At 56.2% G+C, this 24773-nt stretch overlaps 1 protein-coding gene and 1 long non-coding RNA gene across 2 annotated transcripts in view; one reads left to right on the top strand and one right to left on the bottom strand.

The window, feature by feature from the left end:
* The window catches only part of LOC111561467 (collagen alpha-1(I) chain-like), a 59948-nt gene that overhangs the window by 8384 nt on the left and 26791 nt on the right, over positions 1-24773 (top strand). Inside the window, exons 3-7 of the mRNA XM_045033182.1 lie at positions 33-152; positions 496-532; positions 9192-9692; positions 10178-10376; positions 10420-11182. Of these exons, the coding sequence (XP_044889117.1) occupies positions 33-152; positions 496-532; positions 9192-9692; positions 10178-10376; positions 10420-11182 (1620 nt within the window). The remainder of the gene's footprint in view (positions 1-32; positions 153-495; positions 533-9191; positions 9693-10177; positions 10377-10419; positions 11183-24773) is intronic.
* LOC123386772 lies at positions 20525-23522 on the bottom strand. The gene is made up of 2 exons (XR_006601191.1): positions 22162-23522; positions 20525-21997 (listed from the first exon to the last, which is right to left on the bottom strand). It is a non-coding gene; the product is annotated as an uncharacterized LOC123386772 (long non-coding RNA).

Here is a 24773-nt window from a genome sequence, read left to right on the forward strand (position 1 = left end):
GGACCTCAGCCTCCGCTCTCCGAGGGGTGTAGATCGCAGGCCCCAGACCCGCTGCAGACCCGGCCCCGCGCCGACCCCGCCCGCCTCCCTGTGTCGCGAGCCCGGGGGCTGCCAGGAGGAGGCGCTCGCAGGCCTCCTCGCCGCCGGAGCAGGTGCGGACGCAGTCGTGTCCCCCTACCCAGCCCCGACCCGCTGCAGGAGACTGGCCGCGGGCGGCCGATGCGCCCGGTCCGCGGGCAGACCCTAGACCGCCACCGCAGCGACGTGGGTGCCTGTCCCCCTGGGAGAAGGGCCCCGGGACCCCAACAGAAGCCACCTCTATGCAGCGCCCTTTAGGTACCGCGGAGGTGCGGAGAGGAGAGGAGAGGAGAGGCTCACTGTGACTTGTCATTTCTGCTGGGAATCAGGCAGATGGGAAAGCAAAGGAGATCCGTGAAGCAGAATTCTGAGTCCCAGTGAGGACAAGCTGGAACCTTTAGACCCTTTGCCCACCAGGCTTCACCACCTTGCCGGAGTCTGGGGGTAGTTCTAGGTAAGACTGAGGTCACAGAGGTATTAGGAAGGCAGTTGATGCTAAGGGCAGGCCTCGATCATTCCATGGCCTCTGTGTGCTTTGTTTTTCCCTCACATTCAGGACAAGGTTATCATTTTTATCCCCCAAAGCTTTGGAGACTTAGCTCCTTGCAACTTTTTTTTTTTTTTTTAAGATTTTTCTTAATCTTTTTTTTTTTTTTTTTTTAAAGCACTTTCTCTTGTAATTAAGGTGCAGAAAGGAGACAGGAGAAAGGAGTCTTAGAAGGCTTTGCGTTTGGAGAGGAACATCAGGGTGTCTTCTAGTTCTCGGTCAGGTCAGGCCAGGCCCTCACACCACCCTCCTCATTTATTTCATAGCTGCATTCACCTGGCTTTGTTCTGGAGGCCCTTTTAAATGTTAGGTTTGTTTCTGAGCTGGTTTGGGGGTGGAATATTCGAGCTTGGAGTTTGGCTTCGGGAAGCTTCGGAGTTGTGGCTTGCTGTCGTGAGGCTGGAGCCCAGGTGGGGGGTCCCGCATGTGAGCGAGCTGGTGGGGAGGCGGGTGCTTCAGTACATTTCTGCATGTGGCTCAGATCTCAGCTGCAAAGGGAAACCCTCTGGAGGCATGCCGTGCTGCCCTTACCTTCCCCAGGACTGTTTCCTGAAGAGCCCAGGTCTGTCTTTCTACATCCCTTCCTCTTTGTCGGTCCCCCATTGCCGCAGCAACTACCTGTCCTTTCTCTTTTCCGAGGCGCCGTAACACCATCAGGTCAGCCTACACGTGCCCCTGCAGAATGTTGATGTGTGGGCCCAGGCCCCTGGCCACCGCTCCAGGAGAGAACTGCCCCAGAGAGGCTCTCTGCAGGCAGCCAGTCGTCAGTGGTCCTTGCCAGTGTGAGACTTGGAGCTTCCCCCCCCCCCACCCCCGGCCGTCCTGGTCACCTGCTTGGCCATTTATATTGAAACGACTTTCAGTGGGCTGCCAGGTTCACAGAGGGCTGAAGGCGGGAGAAGGCTCAGGTGGGTCTCAGAGCCACCCACCCTGGCTGCTTGGCTGGGGAGACCCTGCTCTCGGGGTGCTGCGCACGCCCCGGCAGAAGGGGTGGTGGACAGAGGGCATTGCAACCCCCCGGCTCTGGCGAGGCTGCTTTGTCACGAGGACTCTGGCCGGCCCAGCCGCGAGCTTGTGGCTGTGATTTTACACCGGAGGTAGACGCATCCCAGCCCAGATTTGAGGGCGAGATCAGGATGCACCTGGCTGGGAAGGGTGGCCGCCTTAGATGACCGAATCTGGCCGCAGGGGTGGGGGATCGCCAAAGCTGGCCCGCTTAAGGCAGGTCTGGGACCCAGATTTCAATGGGGCTCTGTTTTTCCTGGGAACGGTTCTTACCTATAAAATAAGCCTATGTGTGTATGAGTAGGAAGCGGTGGGTGGTGATGTTTTTAAAAAAAGAGAGAGAGAGAGAGAGAAAGCCAAAATAACAAAGTGGCGTGTGTTGGTCCCGGGTCTGTGCGGTATTAGGCCAAGTCACTGTTCCGTCCACTTGGGCCTCAGTTTCCCTGGTCTTTAGGGAGGCGTGATCATTCTTATTCTGTCTTCCTCTTGGGTCGTGAGGCTCCCATGAGCCTGAGGTGGGTGAGAACGCTGTAAATTATGAAGCACTTGCTGTAGGTACTTGAGATGCTGTCCTTATTACCTTAGGAAAAACCCTGTACTATAGGCTGCTGTTTTAGGATCGAAACTCCCGGGGACCCTGCGGTACCTGGCACAGACCGAATGCTCTGGGTGTTTTTGGTGACTTGAGCTGTATCGAAACCCGCTGCCTTAGCTGTAAGAAGGATGCGGGCCAAGCCTGGGGAGAAATTGGGCAAGATAAAGAACATCCTTGTCCCCTCAAGGCCTCTGGACGTGACGCCAAGATGGCCCCCAATTTGGGGGGCTGGATGTGACTCTTGTCTGCGGCCACGCCTGGCCTGGTTAGGGTGAGGGTCTGCGCAGCCCAAACCCCTGGCCCAGCCCGCTTCTCCCTGAAGAACCCAGCTCATGTGGCTCCCGGAGCTGCGGGTGCAGAGAGCACACGTCGACGCTGGCCCCCAACACTGGCCTTGCCGCGTTTGTCCTGGTGACAAAGAATGAGGTCAGCGTGGTTTGCCATCCACAAATCACGATTTTTTTTATTCCAAGGAGAGACTGTCTGTATGTGAGATTGGTCCTTGTCGTCTACAGCAGGTTGTGTTTTCACTGGCTTTGGGTGTTTGCACGTGTGTCATAAAAAGGGAAGTGACCCCCAAGAGAATTCGGGTAGGGCCTGCCCTTTGCCTGGTTTAGGGGCACCCCTGCTGGACCTCAGATCAGCTCCAAGCCGTAGGGCGGCAAAACTCTTCTTCCTATATACATACACACACATGTACACACACACACACACACACACACACACACACACACACAGGCAAGTGCGTGCACATGCGCACACACATGTATCCCAGGATATCCTCGTGTTGTTAACATTTAATGTTCTAATTTTAAATTTCGAGGCACCAACTGACTGTCTTAAGAGTCTCATTCAGCCTGTCTGCCTTGGAGCGATTTTATTTACAAGCCTTTGCATGGTGTCAAAGGGCTCTGTGTTTCTTGCAGACCGTGTTCGGGTGGTTGAGTGTTTTGGTTTTCGGCCACAGCTGGTTAGTTTTTCCGAATCTGTAGATCCAGGTGTGCGTTGCGAAGTTTTTTTTTTTTTTTCCCCCGGCGAGAGAAGTTTCCCGGTGAGCTTTGGAGCCCTCCTAGAAGTTTCCGGCATTCTACGTGTGAGAGTAGAATGCCAGTTTCAGGGCTGTCAGCGTGCGGGCAGGAGGCGGCAGTCACTCCTCCTAGACAAGAAGACGCAGAAGGGGCCACTTTGGAAGCAGTATCCCGCAGCATATTTAGAAGGCAGAGTCGAAAAACTGGTCAATGGAAAGAAATTAGCAAAGGCGCGAGCCTTTGATGGTGGTTAAAAAAAAACACTGCCTGGGAGCATCGTGGGGGAACCAAGCCTGTGTGCACCTCTCCTTATTTTGAAAGAAATTCTTACAATATATGTTCCTCATGTGAAAATTACATGGACACTTATTTTCAAGACTAATCCCACCCTTACCTGATTGCCTACATTACTACTTTCTTTTCTTTAAGAAAAATGAAGTTCATGTCCTTTTAATATTAGGAGTGACACCAAAAGTTGCTCTAGAAATAGCCAGAAACAATACAGGACAAAAGCGTCGGCCTTTTTTTTTTTTTTCCTTCTTCAGTATTTTTCTTTGCAGCCATTAAATATGATCTTGTCCTGCAGTGATAAATTTAGCTAAAACATTACTTTTCGTAGAAAGGGCATCTGTGAAAAATCCAGCCTTAACTTTGTCTTTGTGTTAACCACATCTAAAAGCTACGATATTTAGACACAGTAAAAAAAAAAAAAAAAAAAAAAAAAGAGGCTGTCCTATATAAAGCAAATTACTCGCCCGTGTTGTGTGAAATCAGATTTTAAGAAAATAAAATGGGAGTATTTTGACCAGACCACTGTGCTCAAATTTCCAACAACTTGAAATTGTCACCTCAAAAACCCCTCATTCTGTACGTGATCACTTTGTAGGTAGCTTGCTTGGGTTCTGTTGCAACAATATTTTAGAGAACGGACCTGTGAAATCTTCGTTTTAAAAAACATGCCTGCTGTCCTTTGCAATTTAACAATGAACCTTTTGAGTTCTAACTCAGGATTTATTTCCTTTCTTTCCTTTTTCTTTATTCTAAGGGCTTATAATTTACCTAGCTCACTGAGGAACTGTATGGCTAAGAAATGGTCCTAAAGTTTTCATTTCCGCTGGGGCTGGGGGAGAAAAAAATTCAACTGACTTTCAGCATTATTTTAGAAAATTAAAAAAAAAAACCACAAAAACATTTGACAGTTTTTAGTTTAACATTGCTTTAAAATTTTTAATAGCTCAAATCTGCTTAGATGTGGTTCAAAAAGAATATATAGTCATTGAAATAGTCAGTGACTGTTTCAGGCTCCGGATAAAGGATCGATAAGGTGCAAAACCATTTCAAATAAATCAAGGCTTTCGACTGAGAAACGAAGGCATTCTTTGGCTATTTGGGGAGAGAAGTTCTTTTCAGATTTTCTGATGTCTTTTCATTTTTGTGCGAGTAGGTAACTTTGTCTACTGGCAACTGTTAAATTACAAATTCCAATCCATCTTTAATTGCTAACACAAATTTGCTACACGTGGCATCCTAAATTCTTCAGGAAAATGTTAATTTCCCAATTGATGATGATTCCATTTTAGGAATTGCAGAATTGAGCGACTAAATTCAGAACCCACGTCTCATTGAGAGTTAATTTTGATTTTTAAAGACTTTAGTCTGTTCTGTGCTTTTTCTAATTCCTTATATAATGCTGAGAACCTAGCTTTACCATTTGGTGTATATGTGTGTAACCAGGAGTACTGGCCTGTCATCCTGAATTCATTTTTCCTGACTTATTCAAAGTAGTCACTCTGACTACTTCAGAGTGAAAAAGATGAATTGTAATTTTTCATCTGCCAGGAGAAATTTTTTTTTAATGTTTATTTATGTATTTTGAGGGAGAGAGAGAGAGCAGTGGAGGGGCAGAGAGAGAGGGAACGAGAGAGAAGCCCAAGCAGGCTCTGCGCTGAAGGCCGATACAGGTCTCGATCTTACGAACCGTTGGAGATCATGACCTGAGCCGAAATCAAGAGTCAGACGCTTAACCGACTGAGCCACCCAGGTGCCCTCTCTGTAAGGGGGAATTGTGGTTACCAGCCTGTGTGTATTATGTACGGTATATTCACTACGTGTGTGTGCGCAATCGAGCACATATTTATTGCAGCCTTCTGGAATGGTCTACCAGCATGCTCGGTGTTTGGTGGGGGAGAGGGCTGCTAATGTGGAGTTTTGCCCCCTGCTTTGTTTCTCAAACATGCTTGTCCTGTGGCCAGAGTTTTATTTCGGTTGCTAGTGAACGAATGCCAAGTTTAACATGAAATGGGGGGAACTAAAGCAAAAGATTTTGAAAATGGTTCATGATGCTTGGAAGGAAGGAATCCTTTCTGTGTGGATGCTTGCTCACATTCCTTCCCCGGCCCGAGAGCCTAACTCAATTATCTTTTACTCATTTTACCTGCACCTACACCAGCAGGCTTCTTTCTCCCCTCTCCTCTTCCTCGGCTGTCTCTGTAGGAATAAAACCAAGGGCTTTCCCAAGGCACATTGATGCCGGCGGGTTTGTGTGCAAAAGTAGGGGTACACGCAACCACAAAACAGGCAGAGCGAAACGGAATCCCCAACCGGCAAACTACTTTGAGACACAAGCAAACGAACGAAACGAAACGAAACAAACAACCAAAAAAAGAAAAAAAGAAAAAAGAAAGAGAACAGAACAGAACAGAACAGAAAAAAGAAAAGAAAAAAATCATAAGCCTGCTTTGCCTTTATACACAGCACCCAAAGCTTCTTAGCAGCTCCTCAAAAGGGCACATTGTCTGGGATGACTAAAGACGGGGTATCTAACCCAGGAGCCGCCGTGCTCTCACAATCTCAAGCTGATTGGGCAGCTTTGAAAGCATGGTTCTTCTCGAGTGTGCGAAGTTGACTGTTCAAAACCCAAGCGAAAACGTAAGTTTTCACTCACACGCATCCTGCTTGCTTTTAATGAGATGAAACGCATCTGTTTACTAAGTCCTTGGAATGTCTTGTACACCGAATTTTTTTTTGAACTATTAGAAGTCGCCGCGTAGGGAAAAGGGACAGTAGACTGGAGTGCCCGTGGCCTTCTGGGCTGTTCTGAGGCCGGACGCTGGGCCGGGGACACGGGCTCGGAGGCAGAGCAGGAAGTCGCCAGCTGCATTCCCATTAGGCAGATCTTGGGAGAAATCAGGAAAAAATAACTGTATAAGGCCGCTACTATAAACATCCTGGTATATCGAGAGCCTTCCTAGGACTTATTTTTTTCAACATCTGACCTGAGGCACGGTGTGGCTCACAGACCCAGACCAAGTTCTTTCTCCGGGAAGCCTGTCCATCATAATAACACTCACCAACAGAGTAAATGTTCCAGGTTTCTGTTTTGAGAATTTGAGCACACTTGTTAATATTATTTGCTCTGAATAACGTAATATGATAGCAAGTTGGGAAAAGACTTTAAAAAACCAACCTGAATAGTAGCCAGTGGAATTACCTGAGAGCTATTATTTTCCTTGAATAAAGCAGAATTTGATTTCTGAATTTGTAACCAAATTATATGTAAATCCTTGCCAAGTATAGAGAGGATTAAAAAAAAAAGTGCGTGTTCTCAAATATGGTTCTGACTCACCCGATTTCTTGTTTTACCAAATAAAAATTAGGAGGGGGCGGAAAACAGCATCAAATTAACTTATTAATGTGTGTGAGAGCAAGAAAAAAAAATCAGCTAATAAAAAGGTTAGCAACTCGGGTGTGATTATACAATGATTTCAGGTGAAAATTACAAAGTTAATATGCTGGCATTCAGTCACTGCCTTCCGTAATGATACCGTTGTCAAATTTGTATTTGTGCCAAAGGAACAAAAGTTGTAAGTAGCATAATGTAAGATAATCTCTTTTTCTCTGTGGCTTTTTAAATTCAACGTTTTAATCCACCAACGGAATCACAAAACATGTATCACATTAGTTATAATATTTATAGTGTTTAGGAAAGTGATTATCAATAGATTAGAGCGCAGTTGTTGGAGTGCAGTGTGTGTTTGTGTGTGTGTGTGCGTGAGAACGTTATCACAGAGGTATACACATCTCTAGAGTTAGCACTTGGGGAACGGTTTTATGTGAAAATAGTAACCCATATATTTGTTTTCAAAATCCCCGTTCAGTACTTACCGAGCTTGCTCATTATTTTGGAAAAACAAGGTTTGGTATGAAAAGGGCCCGAGACTTAGTGCGTTTAGATCTCTGCATTCAGCCGGTCTCGAAAAGTATTGTTGTTCTGGAGTCCCCAAAGTTGCTAAGCCACAGAATGTCTGATGGGTTTTTTTTTTAAAGCCGTTGAACCATGCGGTAGAGATGGGGGGCTGGGGGGGGGCGTGTATAATGACAAGTGGTGCTTGGGTCCTTCCTCGGTGTGGCCGCAGCAGCCGGGGGAGGTGATAGAGGGTTCTGGGTGGCTCTTTGGGACTGCCTTGCACATCCTCAGTTTGTAGGACGTGTTCGCTTACCCCACAGGCCTAGTCAGGGCTGGGAGCTGTAACAGGGAAGAAGATTATAAAGGACGGGTGCTAGATAAGAGACGTAGTTCTGCCGTATTGCTAGAATACAGACATGGCATTCCTAAGCCTGGAGCTGCTACGAGGGTGTCCTTTACTGAGGAAGGAGGAGCACAGAATTCCTGGGCACCCAGCTTGGGACGCCACGGTCCTTGATGCTGGGAGGGCCACCCCGGACCTTCCTCGGGGAAAGAGTGAAACCCACCCCATTGTGAAGTCACCCGGCTTGGGCTGTCTCTGCTCTGCTGTTAAAAGTGAAAGTTGGTCAGCATTTCAATGAAAAGAGTCACCGGAAAACATTTCTACTCCATTTTCTAAAACTCAATTTTCTCAGAGAAATAAGAAAAACTGCCTCTAAAAAGAGGCCACGGTAAGAGTCTAACACCCAGGAAAGCAATTTGGGAAGATTCCTTAGTATATCCTGACCTTTTCCCCTCCCCGTGAAACCATGTATCTCACAGGTGGGTGTCCAGCCACAGTTCAAGGCCAAGGTCATAGGGGCCTAGAGAGCTTCCAAGGTGGGTGGGTGGGTGGGCAACCCAGGCCCCAGCCCAGCCCTGCCTGGAGCGGCCAGTTTCCTCTTTCTGGGCAGTCCAATCCAATATAGAATGGAGTTTCCTGGGAAGCAAGGGCACACGAGGAACTTTTGAATGTACCAATGGCATAAAAAGTATATATATTTTTATGACAACGAGCAAGTTTCAATTGGTTGACAGAAATGGCGAGATGTGACGTCAAGGGACACTGGTTAGAATGCCAAGGCCGGCTGGGGGGGGGGGCGCTGGGGGGAGACAGGCACAGAGAGACATTGGGATGGGGCCCAGGAGACCTTGTTCCCCTCGGGCCCCCGTCGCGGGCGTCCTGGGACAGCCAGGTCCATCTGGCTCTGAGAGAGGGCATGCCTGGACAGGGAGAGGGGGTCCGAGCATAGTGACCCGGTGTCGTCCCCGAGCGACGGAGGCCCAGGTCGGCCTCTCTGCGGGGAAACCACTCAGGCGCCCCCGCGGAGCCGGCGGTTCAAGCCGCTGAGGCCTCCTTGGCATTATAACCAGTGTCCGGGCCCTGGAGCCCTGCCTGTCGCGACCCCCGGAAGGGGGCGCGGGAGGGAACCGCGCGGCCCCGGGGTGTTGCAGTGTAGTCGTCGGTCTCGGAGAGAGCAAAGCTGCGGCCTAGAACTTCTCTCCGCAGCTCCTACGCTCCGGGCCAGGGGAGCAGGAAGTTGTTTCTGCGGGGAAGGAAGACAGCGAGCTCGGAGCTGGGCAGCGGCTCTGGGAACGGTGCCCCGCCATCCCACGCCTTCCCGGCACCGTGAGGGCACCCCCTTCCGCCAGGCACCTTGCACACCCCCTCCATCTCTGGGCTCAGTGCGCTACCCCTCTCCACTTCACCAGATCCCGTGCAGCGCCCCCCCCCCCACCTGGCACCGCGCCCCTCCCTCCGCCGGACCCGCGCCGTCCGGAAAGCCGCCGCGGGGTCGCCCTGGCGCGCGCCCTGCACCGGGGGAAGCCCGCCGCCGTGGACCCCGAGCCCTGTCCCGGGACCTCGTCTAGAGCTCCGTGGCACACGCTGGCCCCTGCAGTGCCGAGCCCGGCGACCCTAGCCGCTCTCCGCGGCGCGCACGGGTCTGCGCGCAGGCCAGAGACCGTCGGTCCGCCCGGGGTCCCCGAGTCGGGCCCGAGCCTGCGCGCGCGCCCCGCTGCCCGCAATCATGGCAGCCGGAGCCTCGGAACGCAGCCGCCGAGCGCGTTCCGGCAGCCGCCTCGGTGCCAGGGCGGCGGGGCGAGCTGGGGCCAGGGCTCGCGCCTGCCCGCCCCAGCAGCCGCGCGGCCCGGGGGCGCGAAGCCGGAGACGGATGGGTCCTCGCGGCGGTGCCCCCCTGGCCGCGCCGGCAGGCGGGCGGGGCCGCGGGCCGGGGGCGCGCGGCGGGGAGCGCCCGGGGCGGCGTGCCCGCGGGGGCGCGCACGCGGGGCTGCGGGGCGAGGCGCGGGGCTCGGGCGGCGAATCCGCTGCTCGCGCCTCCCGCCCCGCCCGCGCGCGCGGGCCCCGGGAGGAGGGTGCGCGGCGGAGGGGGGAGTCGGGGAGGGGCCGCGGTCCGTCCTCGCCCGCAGCGGGCACGGCCGCGGCGAGGGGGGTGGGGGGGCGGAGGCCTCGTTGGTATTCTGGGCACAGCCGAAGACTTGACCTCCCCGCGGAACAGAGGCGCCCGGGCGCGCGGGCACGGCCGCTGTCCCCGGGAGGTCTTTCCTGGCTGCGGGGCCCGTAGGCGCCTTGCTTCCCCCCACCTCCCCGTCTTCTCCTCTCCGGGTCCCCTGTACCCCCTCCCCCGCCCCGATCCGGCGGCGAAGGGGTGGGCAGGGAAACGCGCTCTCTGGGACAGGTGCCAACTCCGAGACAAAAGACATAAAATAGGCGGCAACGTGGGAAGCGCGGCCGGCGCGCTCGGGCGGGGACGGAGGCGCCGCGGGGGCCGCATCCTCGGTGCCGACCGGGGAAAGTTTGGGAAGTCGCCGCGGCGGCTTCGCAGCGGCGGGGGACGCGCGGGCCGGGCCGCCCTCCGCGCCGCGCTCGCCCTTTCCGCGCCGCTGCTGAATAATTCATGGCGCGGCCGCCGGCCATTAGCATGCACCGGGCGCGCGGCGCGTCTGTGCCAAGCCGCCGCCGCCGCATTCGGCGCCCGGGCCGAGCCAGACGAGCGGCCGCGCGGCAGCCGGGCCCACGCTGTCCCCGCGCCCGCCCGCCCGCCCGCCCGGCGGCGCCCATTGTGCCCGGCCCGCGCCGCCGGGCCGCCCGGAGCCCGCCCGCGACCCGCAGCGCGCCCGACGACCCGGCCCTGCAAGTTCGGGCCCGCGCCGCCCGCCCGCCGGGGAAGCACGTGAACTTGGAGAAAGTCGCGGGGCGCGCCGGCCCGGACCTCCGCGGCAGGGCGTGGGCGCCCCCGGCGCGGCGCGCTTTCGTTTTCGTCCCGGACAAAGGTCCCTCGAGGCGCTAGTCTCGGATGCGGAGACCGGGTTCTGCCGGCCGCTCCTCCCGAGAGGTCCGGTGGTTCCGTACGGGCAAGCCGGAGTCACAGAGGAGGAGCGGCGCGGTGCGGGACCGGGAGAGTGGGGCCTGGCCGTGCGCTTCGCCCGGCCGTCTCCGTCCCGGAGCCGTCCCGCCCTGCGAAGAGTTGCGGGAGATGGCACCGCGCTGCTCTCTGCGGTTCGCACGCGTGAAGGAGGGAAGCGTTTGGGACCCAGGACGCATACCCGTCGCTCGCCCGGGGCCTGTGCGGTGTGGGCACCACAGCGCAGCGCTGGCTGCGTCCGGGCGCGTTCCTCCGGCAAGGGCGGTCGACCTGCGAGTCCCGGGGTCACCATCGGGTTCCGGGCGACTCCTGAGGATGGTAAGTGCATTTCTCACTTTCGCTACTTAGTGAGTATTTAAATATTAATGAAGGGATTTCTAAGAAGAGCCTGTAGGGCAGGCCTTCCACAGACGGAGGAGGTTGCTCTTGAACCTGAAGCCTGGCCAGCTTGGCAAGAACTCCGCGGGGCCGTCATTAAAATGCAGGAACTTGGAATTCGTGAAATACAGCTCCTGATCTCAGGTGTGCGGACCGTTTGCCAGAGAGAATTTTGTTGAAGGCATAAAGTAAATAGTGCTGGCAGGCGTCTTAAACAGAATAGAAGGAAAAGAGAAAGCATCTGTTTTTAGGTTTGATGCGATTGGAAGGGTTATTTGGACGCTGGGGTCGCTTTTTTCTCTTTTTTCTTTTTTAGAGAAATTGACATCTTTCATTCCCTCCTACATCAGGGAAATTGTTGCTTCTTATTTATTTATTTATTTATTCATTCATTCATTCATTCATTCATTCATTTATTCTTTCTTTCTGCTGGTCAAGCATTTATGGAGAGCCGATTTAGGGGGCCCTCAGTCAAGCGTTGGCAGCCGCTGGGCCCAGCAAGTGAAAGGCCCTTGTGTGGAGGCTCTTGTTTATGGTGGCATAAAACGAAAAACAACTCATAACTTTTCGTAATAAATCCCCCTTTATAGGTGGCTCACACACAGGCCCAGCCGGCGGCCCTGGGGAGTTTGTGGGGAGCGAGACATGGGTGAAGGAATGCGCGTTTGCCGTAATTACAGGGTTTTAAGGTAACGCTGAAATTAATTTCTTCAAAGTTGGCTTTCAGAAGCCAAGGCGGTCTCCACAGGCCAGCACCGTCTTCGTTGCATTTTCGTTCGTTGGTTCTGGCCATTTGGGATTTTCAAATGCATACTTGCACTCTCATATACCTATCCCGTTAAAGTGAAACCCATGGGGGGGGCGGATTAAGCCAGCTTTTTAATACCATCGTATCACAGGTGTGATTTCCCCTCTGCTCTCCCCATCTTATTGATGTGGTCTGGAGAACCTCGCCGGGTCCTTTGACCACAAAATAATGGGCAGTGGGGGCCTGTTTCCATAACACCCCAGAGTTGCAAGCTGGCTCCTGAATGCCGTGTTTCCGGGAACGTGGAAGGAGGCCTGAGTAGCCCAGGCCTGCCTCACGACAACCTCTCCCCGGGCTGCCTGGTTCCCTAGAGCCCAGAGGAGAGAGGAGACCACCTCAGTAAGATCTGGCCAACCCCGGCACAGAGGCTGGAAGTTTGCTTCAGTGCCGTAGAACGGAGCCGGCGGCCGTCTTTTCTGCTAGGCCCTCATCTTCCTCTCCCGAGCCACCTCCCCACCTCCTCCGTTTTGGATTTTTATTTATGACTTTACGAGAGGCAGTTAGGAGCCGTGAAACCCGGGTGGGCCCTTCAGGAGCGATCTCGGGGATGGGGGCGCAGAAATGGAGCTGCTGCTTGGCGTCGGCGGTGACCGGGTTAGTAATTAGAAAGAGCTCGAGTTCCATCGGATCCTCGCCTGCAGAACGCAGGAGATGTTTTCCCCAGGTCCACGGAGGACCTGTAACGCGTCTCACGATGGGCAGGAAGGTGTGGCCTCCTGCTGAGGCTCCTAGGGAATACCCCAGGATTAAACCAGACCCCCGAAGAAGGGGTATCCGCTGCTCCCTCTCCATGGGCCTATGGGAGCTGGGAAAGGCTGAGCATCCGAGGAGGCACCCCCAGGGCCACTTCGTGGGGGCTTGCTATTTGTCAAAGCTGCCAAGGCCCATCTCCCCCGCCAACGTGTGCCCCTGGCGCATGGAATGTGATGGGCTTGAGAGTGTCTATAGTAAACATTTCCCCCCCGCCCCCCACCCCTGGGAAGAGGCACTATCTCAGCACCAACGCTGTCCTGTCTTGCCTTTGTCCTTGATTCTCAGAGCCAGCCCAGTTTCAGTGGAGGCTTGGGCCCCCACCAGGGGCTTCCTACCACGTTGGGATAGCCCATCCAGGCACGTTTTATTTTTGAGGACATGCACACCGAAGTCAAGGTTCCAAAAACGAACTGGCGCCCGTCTGGTTTTTGTCACTTCTGGATTTAATAGGAAGAATGTGCTAAGCAGGGGCATAGGGACTCGTGGACTGTGGTGGGCGAGTGGGAGGATGGCCCTGGTATTTCCATTTTTGTTTTAAGCCGGGGCCAGCCCTGTAGTGTTTTGTCGCCTGTACTTGGGGCTGTGTCACGCCCAGCCTTTGGCCGCTGGAGGCCCCAGATCCTGGGCGATGGGTCTCTGGGGTGCTGGTGGGGGCCAGCTGCTCAGCACAGGCAGTGTGTGGCGAGGAGGTCTCTGCTGTGACCAGGTTCCACGCACCACCTGAACAGGTGCAGACGGCAGTTTGCTTTGCTCAGTGGGAACAGCCGGGAGGTTTACAGCAGGATGACTTTTGGCTCTGTGTGGTTTGCACCTGATGGGGCCGTCTGTGACCCAGTCTTGCTTGCTCTCGTCCTCAGAAGGGTGTCGGGCCAGGGCCTGTTCTGCCCTGGTGTGGATGAGGCCTGAGTGGAAGGCAGTCCCTGGGGCTGAGAGAGGGTCCGGAGGGCTTTGCCTACGCTGCCGGGCACTCTCTCTGAACAAGCACTCCCTGCTGTCCAGGGAAACCAGTGTTTGGGAAGGGAGGGAGGCCCTTGCGGGCCAGCCAGGAAAACAGCTTAAAACCATCATGCTTGGTATTCGTTGGGCTTACACGGTGTGCTTGCACATCTGGGGAGAAGGGAGGATACTCTTGCAGGCACCCCATTAAAAGGGGGTGTCCCGGCTCACATCGGGCAGCTCCAGTCCCGTCCTTGCCCCTGGCTCACTGTGTGACCCCGGACGGGGCATATCCTCGTACCCCGAGTCCTGTACCCCAAGTCCTAGAGCAAGAGTAATAAATCCCACCTCGGAGGGTCGTTTGGAGCGTCCGGGCACCGTGAATTCCACAGAGCACGGTTCCTGGCACGTGGCAGGGAGCCATAAATGGCTGCTGCTGTTGTCATTGTTATTGTTGTAAATGGTAATCGCCATTTTTATTGCTAGTGACGATCATATTTTTGAGTCTCTAAGGAACGGGGAGTCCGGTTTTGGTTTCACTAGAAAGGGCACCTACAAGTTCACTCCCCCGCCCCGCAGGTGGTGGTACAAATGAACTTTGATATTTCCTATCTGGTAGACTGTGAGGAGCTTGCAAATAGGGCTTTCCTTCCCACGGGGACCTGGCTGGGGGCACTAGAGGGGGGCAAGGCCTCTGGAGGTCCCGGGACGTGCTCCCAGAGGAAGGAGTGGGACCTCCTCCCCGCCCCGGGAATGGCATTTGAGGAGGTCACTTGGGCGCCGACCCCAGGGTCTGACGTGTGCCCCTCACCTATTCAGGGTCTGGGGGGAAGAATGAGGGCAGGATGTCGCGACTCGGGGGTCCAGAGTGGCCACAGCAGCTGCCAGCATCTTGCTGGCAATGCGGCTGGCGATTTGGTGGGAGGGTTTCACCACTGATGAGCTAATTGCTTTTTGGCCGAATACAAGCATACGTTCACCAGAACACTTCGCTGAGGAGAATCTTGTCTCTTCGCTGATGGTTCAGGAAGACCCAGCGAGATTGGCCTTGCTGAAAACATGTTGTCCGAACCAGAAAGGAGCCTGGGCGTCCTGATGTTATGTGGCTGAGGACCGAGAAAAGGCAATAACTGTTCTCAGGCAGAGACAATGGATCTTTTATACGAAATGCTTATTTCCAGGGCTGACCAGTGTCCCGTTGGCTTGGGCCGGCAGAGCTCGAGTATCTGGGTATCACAGGCCCTCAGAACCCAGTCAGGGACCGAGATTTATAGAAAGGGAAAAGAGAAAGCCCCCCTGACCCATGGTTCTTGGAAAATTCAGCGGGATCGTCTGGCTTTCTTTGTTGAGTGGAGGCTAACTTTCTCAAGTTTAATTTTTCCCTTCTGTGATCTCTTTCTCAAGGGTGCGAGGGCACATTCGCAAGCACCGGAAAGGTGGCCAGGTTTCCGGGTGTTGGATGGTGGGGGCTGGAGGCACCCTCCCTTGGGCTAGACCCCGTTGGGCCTTTGTCTGCTGGAGGTGATGGGTAGTCCAGGGCAAGTGAGGAAAATCGGGACTGTTCGAGGAAGGGTCCGTTCCCGGAGGAGGAAGCCATCGAGGGCGATTTTGGGTAATATTTGTGACTTTCTGGGGCCCTTTACTCCTCCCAGAATCCATTCTCCGATGAACTCGGGAGGAGTCCGCAGGCTGTCAGGGAGTCCGGCCTGCCACGGGTAAGCCGCACGCTAACCCTCACGTACCCTCGCTGGCCGGAGAGGGTGTGTTTGTCACTCCTGACAAACCGGCCCGGAGTCAGCACTGGACGGACGTTTTCTGAATTACTAAAATGAACAGAACTTCCCTCTGACGCTTATCCAGTAGCCATCTCCCTCTTCCTGCTCTGTGGATAGGGTCCAGCCCCGTTCCTGCTAAATCGCCGGCCTCGACACAGCCAGGAAGGCGCCCTGAGAAACCAGGCCCGGCCCCCAGGCTCGAGTTAGGGGCTCGGAGGAACGGATCCGCCTGGGGCCGGGAATGAGAACGTCTTCCTGGCGTTGGGGGGACGTTGGAAAGGCCGCGGGGGATAATCGGCCTGGGCTCCCTGCCAGCTGAGGGGGTCCTCGGCCTGGACGCCCCTTCGAAGCGGGTGAGGACAGGGGAGGGAGTGGCCCCAGTCCGGGTGAGGGATGAGAGTCCGCTCCCTGCCAAGCTTCCCCTTCCCCCGTGAGTCTTTGTTGGCAGATGATAATATTTGGCTTTCAAAAAATGAAGTTTCGTTTTTTAAAACTGCTTTTGCATCCCTTTTTTTTTTTTTTAATTTTTTAAATCCTGGGACCGCTCAGCTGTGGTCTGTTTACCCTGACCCCCCAAAATGCTCTGAAGAGATCTCTCTTTGAGTGGGGGGGGGTGACCAAAACAACTTCTGAGGCCGTGTGGGTGGGATTGGTAAAATCTAAGTGGGAAACACTGGAATGGCGTGGCATGAGGCCGAAAACCCTCCCAATACAAGCTTTCACTCGGTGGGGGCGGCTTCAGGAGTCAACGCTGGACTGGGAGACAGTCCTTGCTGTGAGATTCCAGATGGCAGGCTTGTTTGCATCGGATTCCGGATGGGTCAGAAAGCCGTGTGGCCGCCGTAGTGGGGCCCTTGAACACGCGGCCGGGCCTGCTGCCCCGTCCGTGGCCGAGAGGTGGGTTCTCTGAGTAGACCTGTGAGCCGGAGAGGCAAGGATTATTATTTGTCAAGTGATTGGCGGTTGTGGTTGGAAACGTGTGCCCGGGATGTACGAAGTGAAACGGCTTTTTTTTCTTTTCTTTTTCTTTTTCTTTTTCTTTCTTTCTTTTTTTTTTTTTTTTTAAGGGAGGGATAGAATTTTCCTTCCCAATTGAAACAGGATTGTTGTCCCTGATGCCTTTGGCTTCTAAGGCCAGGGCTGGGTTTTTCGGTGAAACGCCCTTCCTTCATTCTGGGATCTCCAGTGGCAGGAAGCGCGTTTAGCTGAACTATTTACCTGCTGGTTTGGGGCTCTTAAATCTTGATTCGCCTTTCATGTGTTTCACGGCGATATTTACATTCAAATCAGCCTGTTATAATTACATTTTAAATTATAATAAAACGGTGGTGCGGGGCTCGAGTGTTCCTTATCTTGGAACCGCAAGAGACTGCGGTGAATCTCAGGCAGGTTGTTCGTCACGTTACCCAGACCTGCCCGGCCACCCTGACTGGTGTGTTGTGTCCTGAGACCCACGCTGGCTGCAGGCCTTGGGGTGGAGGCCGTTCTCTCCTGGGCATCCAGCTGGCACAGCAGAGGCCACTTCTGGCCGTGGCGATACTGTGCCAAGCTGTTCCTGGAATGGAATCCCCGGCGTTCCTGGTCAGGCGCGTGGCATCAGAATCCTACCTGCTTTGTCTCTGGCATCAGCTGTCGAGCTGGTCACGTGGCGGTGTGCGTGAGACCAGAGCCCGAGGACCAGAGGGCTCCTCCTGGGCTGCTTCCTTCCTGCTCAGTCGCCTCGCCCCTCCACCTCCTTCTTGGGCACGACCTGATCCGAGCTTGAGCTCCCGTCCCCGGTTGCTCAGGTGTCCAGACAGCCCCTTACTCCCAGGCGCTGCCGACAGGCCCATGAGCCGAGGCGGCAGGGCCGGCCACGGTCAGTCCACGCTGTACCCCCCCTGCCTGGGGAGCCCCCATCTCACCCTGACAGCCCTGGGGCTCCCCAGGCACAGGGGCGGCAGGTGCCTGGCCACGTAAAGGGCCGAGGGAGAGACTTGGGCAGACAGAGTGGCCGCGCGGACGTAGCCCGGCCGCCTTCGGCGGAGGCCAGCGGAGTCTGATAAATCTCCGAATAAGAGCACCGCGTTAAAAACCCTCAGGCCCGCTGGCCAGGTCTGAGGGCTGGAGCACGGGCACGCTTCGCCTTTGCCCCGTGTGGTGGCCAGGATTGGCTTTCGTGGGGCCGAGGGGTCTGCGATGGTCTCAGAGGGTGTGGTGACGTGCCTGGACCCGACCTCATGGCGGCCTCGCGGCCCTTCTGGGCAAGGCGGCCGGCTGCCCAGCCCGGTGCTCGGCCCTACGTGTGCGTTTTTCATTCCGTCGTCCGGCAGCCCTGAGTGGTAGGAGCCGTCCTCCCCGTGCCTCCTGTGGCTGGGGAAACCGAGGCCGAGAGAGGTGGCACGGCCCCGGGGTCAGGTGGCCGCTCGGACACAAGGCCGATTCAGGGCCCGGGCTCCGGGCCGAGGTGGCACGGCCTCCCGGGGCGTCACTGGGACGGGCTCACTCCGTGGCCGGGCCCGGGGAGCTGGCCGGGTGGGGGGGGGGCCCCCTCCCCGAGTCCGGCCCCCCGGGGAGCACGCCGGGTGCCGGCCGCCGCCTGCTCCCCCTCGGGCCCGGCGCGGGAACAATGCGGCCTCTGTGCCCGCGGCGGGCCCGGGCCGCCCGGCCTCCGGAGCAACATGGCGCCCAGGGCCGCGCCGCCTGGCCACGGGGAGGGCTGGCGCCGGGGCCGGGCCCGGGCCCTGGCCCGGGCCGGCTCCCCCGTCCTCCTCGGCCGGCCGCCGAGTGGCCAGCCGCGCCTGCCGCCTCCTCCCTCTCCCGCTCGGCCGCCCCCCCACCCCCCGCCCGCCTGGTGGTGGGTTCGGGGGTCCGGCCCACCCGCCTCTGCCACGTCTGCCATCCTCCCGGCACCCAGGAGCATCTTTCAAAAATTCCCGGTGGGCGGGGCCGAGCCGCAGCGGCCGCCTCTGGCCCCCCCTCCCCGGGCAGCCGGTGCCAGATGAGAGCAGGAGACAAAAGTAGCATTTTCCTCGTCCTCCTGGGCTGGCGGCAGAGCCTCCCCCAGCGCCACTTGGCTCCTGGCGGCCCTGCCTCCGGGTGCCGGGGTGGCCGAGGCCCAGGCCGCGCCGGCCGGGACCGAGGGACCGACGGACGAGGGTGGCCAGAGAGCAGGACGCGCGGGGGCCCGTCGGACCCGGGGCTGGCACCTCCCGGCCGGCGGGGCCCGCCCTCCCCCTCCTGCCAGGGTGCCCGGCCGGCCCAGGGGGCACCCGTTCCACTCCCGTGCTTTTGAGCAAGCTCCCCGTCCTCCTGCACCTTGGGTAAGTCACCTTCTTCCCTTCTCTTTTGCTGGAGACGAGCCGAGGGCTCTGCCATCTTGTGCTCGGTGCCTGTTAACGTTTCCTTCCCTCTAATTGGTTATCCGAAATTCAAAATTCTATTTCCGACCCCCACCCCCCCCCTCCACCCAACCGGTCTTCGGTGAAGTAAGCCTTTCCGAAACCTGCAGGGAAAATGCAGAAGCCGGGCCCCATTTATTTTTAAGATCCAAAGCTCTAGGCCTTGGGAATCACAATAAAAATGAATGTTTGTTATTTTACAGAAGCCGCGTGCTCGATTGTAATTGGGACGAATGTTTCAGGAGGCATTAATAGGCACGGCCTACTCGTTCGTGCTCAGTGGGGTCGGTTCGTCGTGGGGGTCTCCTGACTAGTACTGTTATCACGATTGTCTCGGTTTTTGGTGGTGCCAGGAGTGGCCGAGAGAAAAAACACCAAAGCGCCCTCGCTCCTCCCTGCAAACTCCTCGGCAGGCAGGGCTGGGCTGGCATACGGGAGGGTGGGTTCTGCATGGAGAAACAGAGGCCCTTTTATTTTATCCGGCATCTTCGATGCTGCCGTGTCCACAGTTTAGGGATCGTGTTCTTTTCTCCCTTTCGTTTCATTTTATTTCGGGGGAGGAGGGGGAAGAAAAAGAAGGCCCTTTTCGGCCCTCAGCTCAGCATGGGGAAAATCTTTTAGGCCGTTTGGTGCTTTGTTTTTTTAAACACTTACTTAAGCCCGGGGATTCCGCCTCCCGGCGCTGCGCCCAGCTCATGACCGCCCTGCCCACAGACGGTGCGTGGGGTGCACGTGGGCACGTCCACCAGACGGACCCTCGGGGGGCCTGAGTTGTCCGGGGCCGGCCTGTGCCGGATCCCATCCTGGTTTCCCACCTGCAGAGCTGTAGGCCGAGCCACTCGACTGTCCGGGGCCTGAACCGTGGCCAGCGGGGGTGGGAGTCCCTGGAAGACCTTTGCGTCCCCAGGCCACGCTGCCGCCACGGTCCAAGAGCTGAACTCCGTGCTTGCCCGAGTTCCTGTGATGGTCCCCGACCCTTCAGAACTGCTGAACCTTTTCATTTAAAACGTGGGCTTTGCAGAGTTCGGCTGCGAATCGCCTCCGTCCTCCGGCAGGCTGATGGAAGTGCCCACAGATGCAGCCTGGGTTCCCCCCCACCCTCCCACCCCCAACGTTTGGGGGTAGCTGGGGTCTTGATTTATGGAAAATGGAAAATCAGGCCCAGAAAGTTCTGAATTGCAACTGAGAAGAAACTTCCCACGTAAATACATCTTTGTTTTCCTAATTCGGAGGCATTGGGCCCTGTTTGTGTGGGTCTGAGCAGCCGGCCGGGGCAGACACGACCACGTATAAAAGTGAGCTGAGCTCACACAAGGACTATTACGGCTGCTTTTGTTCTTAGATTAGACAGCAGTCGATACGGGAGGTTTGGGGCTGTAGAGACAGGCGTATATAGCAGAGATCATTAAAACATTTCCACGATTGTGAGCGTAGAACGCCACGTTCTGCTGCTACAAGCCGGAGGGTCATTCCACACGAATATTTAGCAAGCGCCAAATTAGACACCGGCGACAAAACACGAGTCATAGGAAAAAACCAGAGTGTCATAAATTTCTGACGCGAAAGAGTCGAGAGTGGAGAGAGGTGGGTCGGGGGGAAGGAGGGGCCGTCGTTTTTAAAGAATTTATGCTTTTGCTAGTTGCCCACGCCTCATCTCCCAAAATTTTATTTTTTGGTGTAATCAGTGTAGGTAAATAGGCCTGGAATCCCAAGTCCTGGAATGACAGTCTGATTTCCTTGAACATGACTTCATCTCCTTTTTGGAAGTAAGGGCAAGTAGCATAAAATCAATTAATTTCCGCAGATGAGCATTTTCATCCTGAGTTAGTATTTTCCACCGAGATTCTGTTCACCTGAAGGTTGTAACGTATACGCATAACACGTTTTCCAGCAGAGCAGGGTGGTTATGCGTAATCGGTGACCATCTTTGTTTTTTCAACTTGGGTAATAACATTCTGCCTCCTCCCCCCATCCCCAAGTCAGGAAAATGCCATGGAATCTTTTGTGTCCTGAATCGGGCAAAATATCAGCCTTCTTCACGGCATCCATTTCTTCTTGGCTGGTTTTTTTTGTTGTTTTTTTGTGCGTTTTTTTTTTTTTTTCCTTTGGGAAAGTACCACACAGAGCAGTCAGTGTTCCTATCATCGCTTCTATATAAATTCCACTATAGGCTGAAATTATACATTCTCACAACACAGATGGGCTGGTCTGTCATTACGACTGCTGGGTCCTTGTTGGAACACACAGCATATTTCAATTGTGGAGTCGACAATTTCAAAGAACTGAGGTCAAAATAAACAAGTTGCGCTTGTGTGGTGAAACGGTGCCCTGAGCAATTCGGTAGAGGAAACACCCTCACCGTCATTAGATGATAATTTAAATTTTGGTCTTTGTCTTTGCCTTTTAAGACTCCAAATGCCCTACGTTAACGGACCTTAAGTGCTTTAATTAATTACCAATTTTTATTTTGTGTGGCAGCGTGAACGGGGTTAACACTAGATTAAAATTCAAAATTACGGGGTTTGGGACTTTAGATTTTGAGATCTTCATGAAATCTCTAGCTGTTCTGTATAGGCTGACATAAATTTATTTGGGGATGTTTATGAAAGATCACATAACAAATATTTTGCCTGGTTTAAAGGTACATTTAAATCTCTCCCCACCCCCCAAAAAACATTCAACAGGTGAACTGCAAAGAGTAGCTGTAAACTTGAAAAAAAAATAATAATCTCACCAAGATAACGAGGTGCAGAATTCATTGGCCATCAGCGCACGTGAGGACAGAGAAGTTTTACGGCCACCGTAATTTGAAAACGGTGACTGTTTATTTTGTGAATTTGCTCACGTTATGATGTAATCGGTTCTGAGGGTTCTTCCCCACGCCCCCCTCCGCCTCATTTTCGAGTGACTGCTTCTGCTTTTTCCAAATTTTGGGTTCAGGCTCTGCCCTTCCCAGCCGCTGAGGCCGCCTTCCCTCGCTGCCGAACCTGAACGAGAGAGACACGGGTGCTTCCTTCCTCCGTCTTCTGCGGGCTCCCCGAGGCTCCTTCCATTCGTTAATAGAAGTGCTTTGTTGTGGCTTGTTTATTTCAAGGAAAAGTACCTGTTGGTGGAGGTGTTGGGAAATAACAGGAAGAGTGAAAAGATGGAATTTGCCGGAGCTCCTTGGGAGCCGCTTTCTCTAGCGATTCTGCTCCCACCCCTTCCTGCGTTCCCGTTTGGTCTTTTAGCCTGTCCACCCCGTGCCCGCATCAGACCCGTATTTACCAGCAGCTCCGAGAACGTGGCTGACGCCGGTCTGGGTGCTCTTAAAGGTCGGCAAGGCAGAGCAGCCCCTGCCCTGCGATTCAACGGCAAAGAAGCGAGGGTGATGGTGGTTGTACTGGGAGCAGTGCCCGCCCAGGGCGCCCGCACCACGCTGGGCACCTTTCCCGTTCGAGAAAGCAGAGTACAGAGGAGCGTGAGCTCTGGGCCTGAGGCTGGGGCTCAGACCCAGTCGGTTTCGTTTCCCGGCTGTGTTGATCCAAGGCAAGCCATTTCGTCTCTCCATGGCCCCATTTCGTCTCTCCGTGGCCCCATTTCGTCTCTCCGTGGCCCTGTTTCCTCCTCTGTAAAATGGGTGCAGTAAGTGTCCCCGCCTTGGAGGAACACACACAGTGCACACTTAGCACGGCGCTCGGTTCACGGAGAGCACCCCATACCTGCTGGCAGTCCTTGGTTTATTTCTGAGTCTCAGAAATGCCTGCCGAGCGGGGGTTCTCGCCGGCTCCATTCAGCCAGGGAAGGCGCTGGGCCCGAAGCGGAGCCCTCGCATTCAACTAGCTGGTGAAGATTGGGATGGGGTTCGACCCAGGCCCGCCGTCCTCCAAAGCCCATGTTCGTTCTGCAGGTCCCCACAGTGGTCAGGTGGGGACCGCAAGCCTTTGCCAGCGTGTGCGCACCTCGGTGTGTGCAGGTCACACACACACGTGTCCTGTGCACGTGACACACGTGTGCACACGTGTCCTGCCATGCAACCCATGTGCCTGCACGTGTCCTGTGTGTAACGCACAAGCACACGGCGTCCGGTGCACGTAACACATGTGTGCACACGCGTGTCCTGTGCCTGCAACACCGTGCACACGCGTGTCATACGCATGTAACACGCGCGCGCACACATACACGGTCCTGTGCTTCTCTTGGTATGTCGGTGGTTTCCGGAGGTGGGCTGGCCTTTGGAGGCACCGTGTCTCCTCGAGGCAGGCGCTCTCCGTGGCTTCTCAGTGAGCAATGGAGCCCGTGGGCCACCCCCGGGGACACCCGCCAGGCGCTGCACTGCCCCACCGTGATGGGTCATTGTCCCCAGCCCGGGGCGCCCACCCGGCTCCCGGGAGGTGAAGGAAGGCCCTTTGGCCGGGCTGGCTGCACTCTGGGACCTGGCCCGGCAGGGCACGGGCTCTTCCGAGGGACAGGCTGTTCCGGGCACCGGCCATTTGCAGACTCCGAGGAGTGGAAGTGAGCCTCCGGGCCCGCGAGAGGAAATGGCGGCACGGGCAGGCCCAGCACAGGATCCGGGAAGGCGGCCGAGGGAGGGGAGCGGCCGGAAGGCCCAGGGGTGGGCCTGTTGGCGCGCTGGCGGCCCTCCCGAAAGAAATGGCCAGCGGGGCTGGTCTTCCCCGGGCGGGTCTGCGTGTGTCTGTGTGTGTGTGCACCTGAGTGCGGGCTCGGGCCGCCCGGGGGCCACACCGAGAAGGTCTACGGGCCCAGCTGCCCCACGGGTACCGTGGTGGGGACCGGGGGGATTTGATGAGGCCGCGTGCGCGGCCTGCGCACCTCTGGACACAAGAGGCCTCGAGGAGGAGGATTCTTACTGCAGGCCTTGGTTGTCTTTAAAGCGGATGAGACCGCATCAGACTCGGGAGACGGTCCGCGGTGGCAGGTGAGAGCCGAAAAGTTGGTTTGTATTTCCCCTCTTTGGGGCCTCTTAGGTGGAGACCAGAGGCCTGGGTTCTCAGGTGAGCCGCGTGCCCGTCCCAGCCTCAGTTTCCCCATCTGCAAAGCAAGGGGACGAACCCTCCCCGCAGGTTGCCGGGGGCATCCAGTGTGATGATGGCACCTGCCGTTTCTCCCCTTGATGGGGAGCGGTGGCGGGTGGGCCCTGGGGAAAGGGCCCCCGGCCTCGGGGCCCCGCGCCCCGGGCCGGATGGGAGACCCCAGAAGGGAGCAGCGGTGGGGGCCGCGGGGACTGGGCCGCTCCGGCGTGTGCGAGGGAGCCTCTGGCCCAGTTTCCTGGGAGCCCGGCCCTGCCCCGGGATTCCTGCAGTGGGTGTGCCCACACTTCCGGCCCAGGCGTGGGCGGAGGGGTCCTGGAGGCAGACGCGGTTCCTGCTGTTCCCTCCCGCCACGGCCGCCTGGTCGGGCAGCCGCTTTCTGCTCAGCAGGACGAGGGCTCCCACCTGAGCCCGCCGTGGAGGGTCCAGGCAGGCGGCCCCCCGCCCGCCGGCCGTGCCCAGGCACGTGTGACGTGGCGGTGGCGGCCCGGGGCGGTGGCAGCGGGGCGTGGGGGCTTCTGCGGGGTGGAGAAGGTGCCCTCCAGCTCGAGCCCTCGCGGTTGCGGTCACGCAAACAGTAAGTCGCCCGACGCCGGGGCCTGCGGAGGCTCTCGGCGCCTGCTGGGGGGGCCTCAAGGATCTCCGGCCTGAGTCCGGGGGGCTCCGGCACCAGAGGTGAGCTCTGCCCCCTCCCAAAGATGGCGTGTCGCTTGGACGGCCGTCCCCCCGGGGCTGCCCAGTCTGTGGGACGGTGCCGGCGGGGGCTCTGGGAGGCGGCTTCCAGGTGGGCGCTCCCGGGCCAGGCAGCGTGTGGGCTCCACCTTGGCGGATGCCGCGCCGGAAAGGGCT

The sequence above is a fragment of the Felis catus genome, chromosome B4 (genome assembly GCF_018350175.1).
Source record: "Felis catus isolate Fca126 chromosome B4, F.catus_Fca126_mat1.0, whole genome shotgun sequence".
Taxonomy (NCBI): domain Eukaryota; kingdom Metazoa; phylum Chordata; class Mammalia; order Carnivora; family Felidae; genus Felis; species Felis catus.